General features: G+C 44.4%; 2 protein-coding genes across 3 annotated transcripts in view; both read right to left on the bottom strand.

Moving 5' to 3' along the window:
- RNF14 (ring finger protein 14) overlaps positions 1–16,458 on the bottom strand; it is a 27,760-nt gene that overhangs the window by 7,087 nt on the left and 4,215 nt on the right. The window lies entirely within an intron of this gene.
- On the bottom strand, positions 378–16,458 carry HSPA4 (heat shock protein family A (Hsp70) member 4; the record flags this gene model as incomplete). Its single annotated transcript, XM_008629020.2, has 19 exons — positions 378–1,557; positions 1,762–1,923; positions 2,295–2,414; positions 2,712–2,819; positions 3,526–3,651; positions 4,120–4,272; positions 4,776–4,862; positions 5,224–5,405; positions 5,839–5,972; positions 6,322–6,428; positions 6,551–6,702; positions 6,984–7,060; positions 7,529–7,773; positions 9,096–9,229; positions 9,581–9,680; positions 10,133–10,255; positions 10,459–10,599; positions 12,240–12,297; positions 16,415–16,458. Coding segments are annotated over 19 exons (2,451 nt in total), but the record flags the coding sequence as incomplete, so codon positions are not given.

Genomic DNA, 16,458 nt, shown 5'->3' with positions numbered 1-16,458 from the left:
GCCCCGCAGCTCCCCCGGCGGCCGGGAGGGCCGGGCCGGGCCAGCCCGGGCTGCCCCGGGCCCGCCTCCAGCAGCGGTGCTCGGGCACTGAACGAGCACCCCAGGGAAGGGGCACGGAGGGAGTGCTGGGGTGTCTGTGCACGGGCAGGAGTTGGACGCACGGATCCCTGTGGGATGCGCTTCTAACTCAGGGCATTCCATGGTTGTGATTCACTACAGGGGAGCTTGAACTCACACCCACCCCACAGCCCGTGGGCACGGAAGCCGCAAAGCCCGGGAGCGGCCCGGCGGAGCTCCCCGCACACCCCAAGAACCGGGGACACAGCCCTTCCCTCCACCGCTCCCTCTGCATTGGAATCAACAGCTGCAGCAGGTGATCCAGTAGAATCCAGTGCATTTATTTCTTGCAATATCTGAACGGGTGTTTTTCAGCTTTGGATTTTAACACATACAAATTAATTTTTGCAAGTTTAATGACAATCAGTACTAGAAGCAAATCATTGTATAAAGCTCATAGAAAAAAAAAAAAAACAACAAAACAAACCAACATCTCCGTCAGTTCTTGGTTTTCCTGGAAAAAAAGAAACCAAAACAAAAAACCAAGCATTCCAAATGAAGGCCTCGTGGAAGCAAGCATACCCCTGCCAGAAAAAGTTAGGAACAAGTCAGAATCAACTATCGACATAGGCAGCTGAAATACAAGTATTCACTCTTTCTACAAGCAGCTAATTTAACTAGAGACAAGGAGTTTACAGGGCCTAAAGCTGGGGAGTTTGTGAGAAACGCACTCCCCTGTCCAGGAGCACATTCGGAGTCTGATCTACAGTCTGGGCTAAGGAATAAAGGTGCTGATGAACCAGCCCCTGCTCTGCAAACCTCCTGTAACCATCAACTGTTCCAGTGCAAATCAGAGTGAGTCCAGAGCAGGCATTAACACTAAACCAAGGGCAATGGAAGACTCTGCCTTGGCTCTCCCCTGCCCTCCCTGCAGTGCCAGTGCTGCAATCCGCAGGGAAAGGGAAGAGCAGGGTGCACATCAGACTTCAGATGTTGCTGTCTCCCTCCTTCAAGGGAGGATTGACTCAGCCTGGACATTAACAATGGAGAAGCAGCTTATGGCTGTTCCTAGAGGTCTAGAGACTACCAAAACTTCTAAATACAATCAATAAAGGCAAACACTGCTGAGCTGAGCGAGTCCTTCGCCACCTCCGTGTTCTGACCTGCTGCCCTGCCCAAACCTCTCCAAGAGTTACCAAGAGCGCTGTGGGATTCACTTGCTTCAGTTTGTATTCAGAACGTACAAAGTCAACAACTTAAAGCTTTATTGTAGTTTGCAATAATATAAACAAGTGCTGAAATTCAGTCAATGTCCATTTCTGGAAGCTTCTTGTCGGTGGCTGTGGGGGCAGAGCCCTGCTCGGGAGGCTGGGTCCCGCTCCCGGCGTCTCCCTGCCCGTCCAATGGTCCGTTGGGTTCCGTCGGCTTCTGCTCCTCCTTCGGCAGCTCCACCTTGGGTTTGGGTTTGTTCACTATGGGATTACAAATACTTGCCAATTCCTAGAACACACAGAAATAGCACATCCTTAGAAATGGTCTTATCTTCCACAGTTGAACTTTAACCTTTGAAACCACTGCTGGGAATGCTCCAGTTGAGGGCTGATGTTCCCTGGTACTTCTGAGATTTCTCACCTCAGAATTTTCTGATAGAGCAATAAACACAAAAATTCATGGAAATACAGCGAGTTATGCAGAAAAACTTACTTTAGCTTTAGCTTGTATGTCTTTTGCTTTTATAACTGGGTCCAAAGTAAGACTCCTCTTGTTCTGAAGGTTGAGGTTGTTGTTCATCCACTCCATGGCTTCATTGGCGCTCTTCTCCACCTTTGCCACGTCTGCTTCATCGAGGTGCTCATACAGTTCATCCTGCAACACCCAAACAGGAGCAGCTGTGTCAGTGGTTGAGCAGAAACTGCATCCTGATTTCCTCAAAACTTAGCTTCAAAATACTAAAGGCCATTTAGCCAAGAGCTGTTGTGGTTAACAGATCAACCAAGCTTATCACCCACAGCTCGGTAACCAAGGACCTGAAGTTCTCCTGCTGTTGGCATTTTGCCTCCATGAGGAAATAAAACACCTTATTAAAAAGAGACTGAGGTGTGCAAGGCCTAAAATCCACTTCTGAAAATCTGTTACTGGGAGGTTGCACCAGATTTTTGTCTGAAGCAGGTTACCTAAAATTCAGAAAATATTTGTACCGTTTCCTTACGTTTTCCAGAAATTAAATATGGAAATACCTTTGCTTTGAATGCATGAACAGCTTTCATGTACTGCTGGATTTGCTTTCCCAAGTCCTCAAATGCTTTTGGTCTTTCCTCTGATTCTTGGAATCTTGCCTGAATAGGCTGACCCAGAGTCTGAAACAAAGCACAACAGATACCAAAACTCATGGAGCATCACTGAGGGATCCTCAAGGTCTGACAGGACACATCAACCTTCCCGAACTCCTCGGAACTCCCTCTGCTTACAGCAAAGCCTGAGCCTCCCTCAGCCAAGTTGTTACAGGTCTGTTGGAGATCCGCTCCTCACACACAATCCAAAGCAGGCAGTTTGTTACCTCAGAATCAGCAGATTCTCAGACCCCAGACAGCTCCTCACTGGAACCAAGTTCCCCAGCTTCAGTAAATTCCCATGGGAATGTAAGAACCACTGACCTTCAGTTCTGTCAATTTATCAATGTATATTTGTTTGGGCTGGTCTTCACCATCTTCATAAAGCCAAATTTCTGTATCTTCCAGCTTCAGCGTGAAGCTATTCCGATCCTGCAGCAATCACACAAAACAGGCAGGTGACATCACTTATTAGGTGACAGATGGTATTAAATGGTACCTGGACCTTTCTGCAAGGGTTGTATTTTTAGAACATGAAGAACTCTGTCTGGAACTCTTTATCCTATTTTAGTAAAAAATAAGAAATAAAATATTCTTCTATACAGCTTTGTGGCAGATTGCAGGCCCAAGGAAGAACCTCTGTGACAGCCACAGTTCAGATCAATACTGTCACATAAAAGGCTTTTTTGTCCCCTGCACGTTTTCATTGTCACTACATGAGCAAGCCTGAGAACAGAGGGAAACTTTTCTTTAGCAAAGGTGCCGTAAATGCCACCTGGCATGTCCCAGTTTGGGCTCTGCAGACACCTGGCTGGCAAAGCTCCATTAAAAGCAAGGAGGATGCAGTCAGGAGCTGAGAGATTCATCCCTGAATCAGAGTTAAATTCATTACACACCCAGCTCCTTCAGTACAACAGGGAAAGCTGATTAATAATAATGCCAGGAGATTTTTAGGCAACCAGTTCAGATACAAGTGCCTACTTTTAGTAGATTATCATCAGAGCCAGAAAGGTTACAATTATTTCTTCAAATTTGAAGTCTGAATATGTAATTTATGTAAACATAGTATGAGATACAGGTCAAGAGTTACTAAATCCAACTGTTGATTGTACCAGGACAATCAAGCAGCAATACTCACATCCTCACTGACGAACTTCTCGTAAACACCACAGAGCTTGTCTCTCATTTCATACACGTATTCCTCCACTGCATTCTTGGCATCATTCCTCTCCTTCTCCAGCTTATCCTGCATTATCATCTTACCCTGTCAACAAGGTGTCAAATTAGTTGGCTAAAAAGCTCATAATTTACCATTTATTTCCAGGACACCTTGTTTGCAAACCAGATCAAGATTTTGCAAAACTGTGATTTACAGAACGGTTCTAGCACAGCACATGACTGAAAACTCATTTCAGTTTTGGTGTGATGTCCAATACAGCACAGGACAATCCTTCTCCAGCTGAGGAACCTCCACCCTGAAGGTCACCTGCACCTCGTGCCTGCAGGTGATTCTGGAGGTTTCCTGCAGAACAGCCCTTGGAGAGTTACAGCTCCATGGATCAGCAGCAATGAATGTATTCTGCCTCCACGGGGCACTCTTGCTCACCTCTGACTTCTAACTGCTTGTTTGATTCCTTTTCATCTTTCCTTGACCATCCTTAACCATGTGTAATGAACAACATTTCTGGAGACCAACAAGTGACATTTTTAGCTTGGGCAAGGAAGAGTTTACCTCATTCTCAATGAACAAGTTGAGCATGTCCTTCCCTATCTGCCACACCAGCTGGTTCTCGATGGGAAGGTCCACTGTGGTCGTCTTCACTTTGGCCTTCTTGGCCTGAGGTGGCTGATCCACTTTCTTATCCTTTGAGTCAGCCTGACAAGTCTGCATTAAGGAAATACATAAATATATTCACAGTAAAAACACCATCACCACTCAGCTCAAGGGGAGCAGTCAAGGTTTACACCAGAAGAGCTGAATTAGTGCCTCAACAAGAGAACCAAGCGCTCCCTGCCATTCTGGCACCTCAGCTGCTGAAGCCTGAGATAATTAATGCAGGCACTGACCTTTTCTGGGCACTCTGTCTACATTCATGGGGGAGGGTGCTCATGGCAGAACACTGTTCTAGTAGTCAAGGTATTGAAAACTAGATGATTATTTCTTCCCTGAACAGGAGAGTTCCCCCATTTTATCAGTACCAGATCACCTGACAGGTCTGCAGTTATCAGTGCCATTTGTGTCCTTTCTAAAGCTCTAATCACAATAGACCACCAGGGCACTGAAATAAAAGTTCGGCTTCCAGAACTATGACAAAGGCAGCAGATGTGCTCACACTCCTCATATTCTCAGGAATCTCATGAAAATAAAGTCTCAAATGCTCCTGTTACCTCCATTTCTTCAGACTCTGCCTTATTTTCAGGCTGGGTTTGCTGTTGCTCTTCAGCCTTTTGTTGCTCCTCGTCTACTTGCATCTTCTGAAATTCAGAGAGATCCAATTTCACACATTAAACAAATGCAGATCACTGCTTCAGTTCCTAGGCTAATCCCTTAACACCTCTAATGCTCTTTAGACAAAAAAAACAGACTGAAAACTGAAGGAATCAATTATGAGCTCCCAGTCTTTGCTCCAGCAAGCCACAGCTCCATCATTAAGAATTTGATCTATACCTCAATCCTAGTTTCAAGAGTTCTGTCACTGGTGTAACATACCACAATTAGTACTCAATCTCGTATTTTAGTTGTGGGCATGTCTAGTAAATCCTTACACAAGCCTGAGACCTTGGCCAGCTGTGCTTCACGGGGATTCTGAGCAGCTGGCACCAGTGAGTCTGTTACCTCCTCCTCCTTTGCATGCTGATCCGTCTCCATTGGCTCCTCGTTCTCATCAGATTTATGAACCTCCACCAAAGATGCACTTGAAACACTGAAGATGCCATGGATATTTACTCTGACTTTGACTTTCACTTTGGAACTGGATCCATCTGTTTGAGGAGTGACCTTCTGAACCAAGAAGTGAGCTAAACAGAGAAAAAAGCGAACACTTGATTAACCCAAGCACTGAATGCAAAGCAAACCCCAACTGCTGCTGACACAGCTCACGGCAATGTGCTCAGGGAATGTTAAAACCTACTCAAGTTGGACAATCCAGTATTTTTACTCGGCAATGCAGGGGCACAGCTATTGAGAATTCTCTATGTAAAACCTGGTGTTACTTTTATCAGAGCAAAAGACTGCACAACTCTCAGCGTGCCCCTACCAGGTCTGCTGCAGTATTAGGATGCTCTTTTTGCCCACAAACTTCATGTTACTCCACCTATTTTACTGAAAATCCATTTGAAATGTCACCCTGAGAGCATTTGCAGTAGGCTGCATGTGCAGACTATATAATTAGACAGAAAAAGCTTGAAACATAGAAAAGACTCTTAGTTAAAGGTACAGAACGGTGCTAACCTATAGCAGGGTCTGGGTAAGGCAGCTCCTTGGGGGAACTGTAGTAGGCCTCCAGAGTGAAGGGCTCCTTCCTGTAGAAAGTGAGGACCTTGGAAAAGGGAGCAGCATGGTTTTTGGGGAAGACCTCACAGTCGCTGCAAGAGAAAACACAGCCTGTGTTCAGTATGACAACAGAGCTGGCAAGGTAACAGCACATTTCTAGATACTCCTAATGGAAAAGCTTCCTTAAAAAGTGACAAGACTGTCCTGATTTTTCAGGTTAAATAACACCAAACAGCCATGCAGGAAGTGCCAAACAGCCACTCCACCTTGGTTTTGTTTTCTACCATCATTAACTTCACAAGTATCAAACCTGAAGTGCTAAATGGGTATTTAACCCTGGAAATACCCTGTTCTAAGGGTACTTACTCATGTTTGTTATTTACTCTGATTGTCACCAGTAATTTTAAGCTGTCACATGCAAGAAGATTGAGCTGTTTTTACCTTAGGCCTTCCTCTGCTGGCGAATTCCATCGCAAAGAGATGGGATATGGTATCAAATCTGTGATAGAAAACTCTCTCACTTTGAAAGCCGGGGACAAAATTGCACACTGCAAGAGCACAAAAGCCACATTACAAACGTTCAGACTTTAGGTGAACAAGCATTTCATTCACCAAGTAGCTATTGATGCTGCTTAATATCCTCACAGCTAGAACAAGCAGCACTTTTTACCTGCAGTGCACAGCCTCGTGCCACAGCCTCATCTGCATTCAGGGTCGTACTGACTTCTTTGCCAAAAAACTTACTGATCTTCTCTTTTACAGCAGGGATTCTTGTGGTACCACCAACTATCTCTACCGCATAAATATCCTCCTTCTTTAACCCTAGAAAGGAGTCAGACAGTAGATGAAATGTTTCTTTTTCACATGAACACACTGACGTCATAAACCAGAAGTTTTAACAGACCAACACTAGGCTTGTTCTCTAAGTTTCTAAGCAGTAAAAATTTCAGATTTCAGCTTGTGTGAGAAAGTTTTTTAATCTCGTAACTACTAAACAAGCAATTGTTTTGTGGTAAATCCTCGTGTCCGACATGCAAAGGAAGCCTGCACTCTGGCTGGCTCCTGTCTGCACGCAGAACAGCCCCACACACACCCCCACTTACTGGCTTGCTCCAGCACGCTGCGAAGGGGTGGCTCCACTCTTGCCAGGAGTCCTTCACACATCTCTAAAAATTTGCTTCTGTTGGGAGAAGCCATAAACAAAACTCTAGCACACCATAAGCAACGTTGCAAACACAAAAGGATGCCCAAACTGAAGGAATGCCACCTTCACTGTTTACTGCAGGGTTTTCTCTCCTCCAGTCCTAGCTTTATGCTTTAGTATATTCTCCCAGACAAAACTTGGTTCCAGTAACCGTGGCACCCTTGCAATATTCACATTCCTAACTCAAGGCCACTGACCAGGCTGTAAACATTTTCATTTCCAGCAGCATTCCTGCACACGGTAACCGTGGCACCCTTGCAATATTCACATTCCTAACTCAAGGCCACTGACCAGGCTGTAAACATTTTCATTTCCAGCAGCATTCCCGCACACGTTGTTTCATTTCTCACCCCCCTGCAGCCCTAAAAGCTGACACTTAGTACCAAGTTTTCAATTGCCTGAAGGGCACTCTGAAGTTTCCCCATGTAGAGGAGCCAAGGTTACCTGTTCATGGTTCCAGACACATCTATATCATTCATGAAGCACTCTATGTTCATGGGCAGGTCAGAGGCATTGGCACTCATCAGCTTCTTCAGCCTCTCACACTCCTGGTACAGCCTCAGCAGCGCTCGGATCTTGGACTTGATGTCAAGTTTGTATTTCTTCCCAAACTCCTCACAAAAGTATTCCACCAACACCTCATCAAACTTCCTGCCTCCAAGGGTTGTATCGAATGCTGTAGCGAGAACCTTAAAGGAAGGGAACGCTTCAGTAACAGAACAATGTGCCAGTACTCCATGAAAGCAATTAGCAGTTAACATCAAAGCACTGCTTTGTTTCAAATATAGTTCAACCCTAAGTCAAAGAAATCGGCCTTCCTGGAATGAGGTGACAACTGCTTTAAAAGGAATTTAGGGAGATAGTGCAGGACTTAGGAACACAATCTGTTCCATAGCTTGTGCTGGGAGCAGGCCTCTGTTTCCAAATTCTGCTTAGCCACTGTCAGTTTGAGTCATATCCCAGTTTAATATTTGATGCCTCCTAAGGGTGGAATGCGCTTACACCAAGCTAAAAATAAAACAGGAAGAGAATAAATGATACTAACTCTTAAAACAGGTGCTCATTTTTGATGAAGGAGTTATCTGCAAAGAACACCTGTAGCCCACCCACCTCAGCTCATTCTGCTCTGTAAACACACCATGAATTAATTTTTTTAGGAACAGAAATCAGTGAAGTATCACATTACCCTCAATACCCCTTCACACTGGCTTTGATCTCTACACTGCCCAACAGCCCTCCACTCTAGACCCCCAAGCATTCCTTCCACACTGCCATGGCTTCCAAGTTAAAAAACAAATCCAAGAGAAACATAAAGGTTACATTTCTTCACTAAACAAAACTATGAGAAAACAAATGTTTTCAGAACATTTCTCAGCATTTAATTATTTAATGCTTTAAATTTTGCATCTGTTTCTCCAGCCACTCATGAGAAAGTTATTGTAACTGCCAAGGCCAGATTGTAATAATAAACTGTAATAATAAAAAAGCCACTAAGATGTTAGTATTTGCTGGAAAATAGCAATGCTTTGGCAATGTACACTCAGAAGTACACTGTCATCTGCTGAGCTTCCACTGGCAGCTTAAAGCAATCAGGAATGTTTCTACTCTTGCACATGAGCACCACAGTGAGGGTTCAGAAACAATGTCTGGCGCTTACACCATTGTAGGAATTCTTGGTTTAACACCAGATCTCATGACTGAACTGGAGTAGTCTTTTGAAAGCAGCACACAGTCAGATATGATAATTTCTGAATAAACCATTTAATCCAGATTTTTTATTCTTTGCCAGAGTCTGCTGATTAAGGCATGTTTGCTTCCTCCACACACTGCTCAAAAGCTCTCTAGTTCCCTGCCCTACTTTTTGCTCCAGACAAAGTGCAATTTTAAGAACATGAATTGAGCTGTGTGGACGCCCCTCTGTGAAGCCAGGCAGGCTTGCCTGCCACAGTCCATGGATGTGCTGATGAATGTTCTACAGATAATTAAAATGGATGTGTAACAGCTTGTTTACTTTCAGTTTGCCTTTGTTGAATGCACAAACAGAAACTTGATATGCAGAATGCCCCATGTCCACAAAAACAACGTTCCGTGGCTTTTCTTCCAAGGCAGGCAGGTCTTGCTTATAGATCCCATATGCAAGGGCAACTACAGAAATAAAAGTATAGTTAAGACATTCAGGTTTATAATTATCAAGAAATAAGCATTTCATTGTGCTTCTCACATTAAACAAAACTCCCAATGCTAAAGAAACATGGAAGAACATTAAGCAGTACCAGCCCTTCCCTCAGCTGCATTAAAACAGATATTCACAAAGTATCTTTATGCTTTTGTAAAGCAATGAAAAAACAGACCAGAATTTAGGAAACTTTCTGATCAACTTATCTATTTCAAGTGTACAAAAGCAGCTGTAATTCCAGAAAGCAAGGCCCACTGGCAGAATAAAAGCCCTTTGACGTAGCAAACTACAACACTGAGTGAGGGACAGGAAGGAATTACCTGCCGTTGTTTCATTGATTAGTCTCAGACAGTTGAGACCAGCAATCTGGGTAGCATCCATCACAGACCTCCTTTCTGCATCTGTGTAGAAACAAGGAACCTGCAAGGAGGTCAGAGAGCCAATATTAACATTTATAGGAGCCACCTTTAGTAAACAGTTACAAGTGTGGACAGTGAGCTCAAGGAGCACAGCTGAGGCCTCCTTCAAATGCAGTGTTCATTTCAGTTGCAATAGAGAAAAAGCAAAAAAAAAGAAAATTACATGAACACAAAGTTACTTTTTCCATTCCCTATCACAAGCCACTCATTTTTGGAGCACATAATCAGAAATAGGTATCAAATATTATTTATGCTGCTAATTAGCAGCAATTTAAGAACATTAATGAAATAAGTCTAGTTTTCAAGAGACGTAAGATTGAGTTTAAACAGAAAAGAAAGATATCTGGATATTCAAGTTTACTGGGCAATTTAATCAGATTTCATTTAATGCTGCAGCCATTTCAGTTCAGACAGTAACTAAGTTTTGTGTATTCTGTTGGATTCCATACTTACAGAAACAACACAGTCAACCACAGGCTTCTTAAGCGCATTCTCAGCAGTCTCCTTTAATTTGGTAAGAAGCATTCCTGTCACCTGCTCAATTGTAAAGTTTCTTTCTTCTTCCATATACATGGCCTTCAAACAAAGATTGTGCACGCTCATTACACTGCAGTGGAACCCATGCACCATCCCCATCATCTGCCTTTTATTCCCTTCCCTATTAAGGCTTTCCATCCAAAAGAGAACACAAACTACAGCGAGCAGATTCAAACCAAAGAAATAAAAGGAAACTTTATCAGTTTCCTCCTCTGGCTCTTTCTCAGACATGCCACACTTACCTTGATGCCAGTTGAGCCTGTTGGCAGCTGGACAAGTTCATAGGCAAGGCTTGCTTTTTCAGCTTGAACAAAGGGATCTGAGAATGCACGACCATGAAATCTTTTAAAACTTTGTACTGTATTCTTTGCATTTGAAATAACCTAGAGAAAAAGAAATCTTTAATACAACATGGCAGGGGAACATCTGAATTTCAAACAGAAGACAGAGTTTTGTTCTCATGCTTCTCTTGCCAGAATATTTTTGTCATTTGTATCTTAACAGTATCTGGGCAGGTGCTGGGAGGCAACTTCCCTCTGGCTGCTCAGGGAACCTACAGGAATTTGAGATGGAAAATAAAATGTACGCTAAAAACTGAGCCAAGTCTATAAAATATTGATTACAACAGCACTCAAATTTCATAGTGTACGTGTAGGACACACTTTAGAACGGTTAGCAAAACCTCCTTCCCACTTACCTGTTTTCTACCCCCTACCTTTCTACAATCAGTGATTGCCCAAACATAACAAGCACATGGATGTAAATTCCAGCTCAGGTTCATCACATGCACATGACACTCAACACACAGATATTCCCAGAAAACAGCTCAAGGACCTGCTCAAGAAGCTTTAAAAAGTCAGGAGGTCCCCTTAAGATGATACTGTCACCTTGATTTAACTGACAAAAGGTAGACTGACTTTCATTAACAGCAGAGATCAGCACAGAGAAGTGAAAGCCCATCCCAGCTTGCTTCACGTAGCACAAGTGAAGGGAATTCTGTCACTGACACCGGAGCGAGGCACGCACTGAAAACCACAGGCACTGAGAGCAGACAGGTACTGTTCCACAGAGCATTACCTGGGATTTGGGCTCAGGCAGGTGTCTGCTTCCTAAGTAACTTGGGCTGGACGTTGTCTAAGTTTAGTCTGTGCAGGACATACTCATCTCTACAGGGCTCTGCACCAATGGATTTCGTTAAGCTAAGCAGACACTCAATTCCAGAAAAAACAGCTGTGTTTGGTTCTAGTACAGTTGTGCTGTTCTTGAATAACATGGCTGTGTCCAGGGATTTTTGTATTTTAGATAATGAATCTTCACACAATTCTAGGCTTTTTAGGCTAAGAAAAACCAACTGTTTGACTAGTCACTTCCTGTAGAAGACTTGAAAAAAATAAATCATCTTTTATAGGGGTTACTTACACAGCAACATTAAATCTGATACAGCAGGACCCAAATACCATGAGTAGGACAAATCAGCTTAACTTCTTCTCAATCCTTAAATCACATTTACCTGCCTACAGCAACAGAAATTCAGACGTGGGCAAGAACACCCAAGAGAGATATTTAGGTTGTAATTCAGCCACAAAGGGTCAAGAAAGCACTATCTATTTACACTCAAATATGTCCCCTTTCTGCCAAAATCATGCACTTAATGGAATTCTATACAACAGTCACATAATTAAAAGCCATCATAAAGCACAGGAAATGGAATAAGCTAAGGCAGGGTGAAACACCACTGTTTAGCTTTAGAATTTATGTTTGCAACCTGAAAAACAAAATCAGCAGTCCTCAGAATTTCTTAAGAGGCACAGCTTTATTTTGTACAATTCATTATGTGCAAGGATCAACCCTGAGATTTCTCTGCCAGATGACAAAGCAGCAGTCCATGGTGAACAGCTGAGGGAAGCTCAGCTGTTCATCAGTTATGGAGACACCAGGGCAGCAGCTCAGGGACATCTGTTATCTGCAGCGATAAGCCCCACACTGCTGCTCTGAAGTTGTTTTACCCAAACCCCACGCTCACCTGGCTTTTAGCTGCAGCACCGATCGAGCGATTCTTGGGCCCAAAGGATATACAGGCTCTGCAAGGAAAAGAGTGAGTTCAGTCAGTGACTGTAGAGCTGCACTGCACATCTTTTGGGTAAAAAGTATTGCTGCTGTTTAGAAGATCACTGGTCTAATTAATATGATTTGGTCCATTAAGGAAGTTGGTCACTCACTGCAATCTACGCATGGAACGTTCTGTGGATTCTGGGAAAAACAAGCGCTGTAATTGCATTTAAAACAGCAACAGTCCTCCCTGCAGGACAGCACTAACCCCAACCTCATCCACGCTCCTTCAAGTTTCCCCTCTAAGCACTGACGGGGCAGACAGCCTTATCTCAGTAATTGCCCGTGTATCTGATGCACTCAAGGATAAGTTGGTTGCTAATAACACAGGAAACATTCGACTGTTAGCAGACAAACAGGAGGTGAATCAGATATTAAGGAAATCGTTCCTACACGTCTGTAGGAGATGCTAACTAAGCTTTCCAGTTTTAAGGCAAACCCTTCAAGGGCAGGAAGAAAATACCTGCAGAGAAAGATTGGTCTTTCAGAGTTTCATCTGTACCCACTGAAATAACATGAACCACAGAAAAAGAAATTATGTTCCCTCCCCACTGCTCTGTGACAGCCTGCAGTTCTGAATAAAGAAATCCTCCTTTTTGGAGAAATTCCTAGGCCAATTCAGCCTTTTGATTTACATATTTAAAGAACTGTAGGAGCCCTAACAAAATGAAATCCAGCCCTCTAATCCAAGCTCCTCATACCACTGAGGTAAACTTGGTGGGGGGAACCCTGACATTAGGCAAGCAGATCTTTACTGCTCACACAACATCCCAACAGTCTAATTAAGCTGCTCTCCATGCAGCAGGTTAAGAATCTGCTTTACAGCAGGGTGATGCCATAGGGCTGCCACAGGAAACAGTCCAGCTCAGCCTGAGGTTTGGAATTGGGTGTTCCAAGCAGAAACTGTCAAAACCAGACCGGAAGGCTGGAGTGATAGAATTGCACTGGGTTTATATCTTCTTCTAATTTATTAATATCTTCACAAATGCAACAAGGCCTACCCTAAGCATGTGTTGCAACAGAATTAACATTTCCAAATAAATCTGTAGTTGTTTGAAACAACTACTCAAGAGATTAGTTTAAAAAACTAATCTCAGGCCCACACCAATGGAACAGGGGTAAAAATCTAACAAGCCCAGAGCAGGGAGCTAGGTATTAATTTACTCTGTCTCCTGAAAGGAATTAAGATGTGAATTGTTACCTTTCTCTTGGCCAAAATAAAAATATCCTGCTACTTCACTGTTGAATTCACAAACCAAGATCCCCTCACCAACACAAATGTAGATTTAGATGAGAGCCTTGGGGAGTCATGCAGGGAACTAGCACAGAGGTGAGTGAAACTGGGAAGAAGGAGGGAGAGAAGGAAGAATTTTCATCCAGTCTCATTCCGCAAATCAGTTCACAGGAACCAGTAAACTCATGAAAAACAAATTACACTCTTACACAACTTCTGGAAGCTGAATAACTAACCAGTGCATTTAAAGTAGAAACCATCACAGTGAAGGTCATCAGAGGTCTAATGAAACAGCTTTAGAAAGTTAAAATCTCTGCTTCACATACCTGGAGGCACCACCTCATCCTCCCACCCACTGCCACTTCCTGAGACCCCCTGTCCCCTGACAGCTCGTGTCCTCAGCATTGACCATCAGCACCAGCTCCAGAAGGTCAATCACAATGATTTTAACTGAAGTCCCTTCATTTCTATAGAAATAATGAAACTATCTCATTTTTCCCTCTCAGTTTCCACCACCTTTCTCTCTCTCTACCACTTTTCCATGTCCAAAGACAAACATGGTTTGCACAGCTTTGGGATGTGCAAGTTCAACTTTTACAGGATTCCAGAAGAATCCAAGTACCAGAGCTGAAAGCAGATTCTGTGGGAGTGTCATCTGCCACTGAACTCAATACAATGCACTCAGCTGGGGTTTATTTTAGTAATACAAATTATTACAATAACACATAGAAACACAGTGTTTAACCCTGACCATGAGCCAGTGCCTGAGGAAACCTGTCACACCACCTTGCATGGCTTCCCCACTATAACTGCTCAGCACTGACTTTTTGAACCAGGCTTCTGATTCTAAGTCACTTAAACACCATTCGGAATTTCTTTTAATAGAAGGGTCTGCTTGCAGAATGGTTTTCTGCATTCCCTCAGAACAGTACCTGGAGATTAAGTCCTGTTAAAACCCTCTCATTTTCATTATGCTCATTTCTTCCAATTCCACTTCAGGCTCCCATAACTGAATTATTTCCCAAGAGATGCACTGTGTCAGATATTTTATTTAGCTCATCTCCTTCAACAAGGGAGATTTGTGCTCACATCTCAAATACACAGATATATTTATCAGCAGAACTTCAACTCCCTGAGGGCCAAATACCTACAGCTATTAGAGCACAGCTCGGATAGTCTCTACATTCAACGTTTTCCCAGCACATCTAACCTTTAAACTCCCCCATTATTGAGAACACTTAAAAGATCTCCAGATACTTGAGCATATGTGCTGAATTCAAAATTTCCTTCTCCATTTATTCATTGCTTAAAGACAGGGGCAAGCAAACAGTGATGTATTGTCTAGTGAGAAGCAAGGTCACTCTGGGCTTTCTGAAGAGATACAAGGGATCTAAAAAAACCCAAACATGGAGGATGATGCAACTGTCTCACGGAGACAGCTACTTCAATATCTGCTCAAATAAAGCCATACTGCAACAGAAGGTAAGCTGCAGGAACACTTTTAGGACAGCTTTCCCCACAGCTCCCCTCCAGGTCCGATGCAAATTCTTTTTCCGCTTTCATTTTGCAATTCATTCACAGAGTTTTACCCCAGTTCTCTCTCTCCTTCTTAGGAAGTTCCTTATTAAAAGTGGCAATGAACACCCCTGTTAAGAATGTGTTGGGAAGGATCATTATATGAGCAGGGCTAGAATATACTGATCATGTTATATCATGGAATCACGGAATGATTTACATTGGGAGAGACCTTAAAGCTCATCCAGTCTCACCCCTGCCATGGCAGGGACACCTCCCACTGTCCCAGGCTGCTCCAAGCCCCAATGTCCAGCCTGGCCTTGGACACTGCCAGGGATCCAGGGGCAGCCACAGCTGCTCTGGGCACCCTGTGCCAGGGCCTGCCCACCCTCCCAGGGAAGAATTCCTTCCCAATATCCAATCCAAACCTCCTCTCTGTCAGTTTGAAGCTATTGCCCTTGTCCTGGCACTCCAGGCTGCTGAGCAGCTTTCCCAAACTCTGATCCCAGGACAGGCCGTGGGGGTCACACCGAGCCCGGCACCAGCTGAGCCCTCCCCGGTCCTGCTGCGCTGGGACTGCAGGGGAATGAGAACCATGCTACCAGAACTCGCCGTGTGAACACACAGGGAATTAAGGTCTGGCACTTCCAGCAGCCAGGGATGTTTTGTCCTACACTCACAGCCCCCGTCCTTCTAATCCCAAGAGCACAGCCCCGCCTCGGGGGGGACAAACCGGCCGTACTGCACCGAAGGGCTGAGAGAGCTGGGGCTGTTCAGCCTGGAAAAGAGAAGGTTCTGCGGTCACCTCGGAGCATCTTCCAGCGTCTGAAGGGGCTACAGGGAAGCTGGAGAAGGACTCTGCATCAGGAACTGGACTGACAGCACAAGGGGGAATGGCTTCAGACTGTAAGAGGGGAAATTTAGGTTAAATATACGGTAGAAATTGTTCCCTGTGAGGGCGATGAGGCACTGGCACATATTGCCCACAGAAACTGTGGCTGCCCCATCCCTGGAAGTGTTCGAAGCCAGGCTGGATGGGGTTCGGAGCAATCTGGTCTACTGGAAGGTGTCCCTACTCATCGCAGAGGTGTAGAACTGGATGAGCTTTAAGGTCCCCTCCAACCCCTTAACATTCTATGATTCTGTGATTCTACGAACGGCAGGTGCGCGGGTCTCCGGGAGCCCCCTCCGTGACTGCCGCGCTTTACCGCTTCTCTCTCTCTAAGCACTTTATACCTCCGTTCCCCCGGCCCCGCCGCTTCCCTCCCTGCCCGGCCCCGCCACGCCGGGCCCCGCGGGAGCCTTGCCGCCGCCTCAGCGCGGCTCCGGCGTTCACTCACGGCGTGCTGCGGTCGCTGTACTCGTTGGCGACGGTCCCGACGCC

The sequence above is a fragment of the Corvus brachyrhynchos genome, unplaced genomic scaffold, assembly GCF_000691975.1.
Source record: "Corvus brachyrhynchos isolate BGI_N302 unplaced genomic scaffold, ASM69197v1 scaffold21, whole genome shotgun sequence".
NCBI classification, from domain to species: Eukaryota; Metazoa; Chordata; class Aves; order Passeriformes; family Corvidae; genus Corvus; species Corvus brachyrhynchos.
The sequence above is the reverse complement of the archived record's forward strand: the minus strand, read 5'-3'. Positions and strand labels throughout refer to the sequence as shown.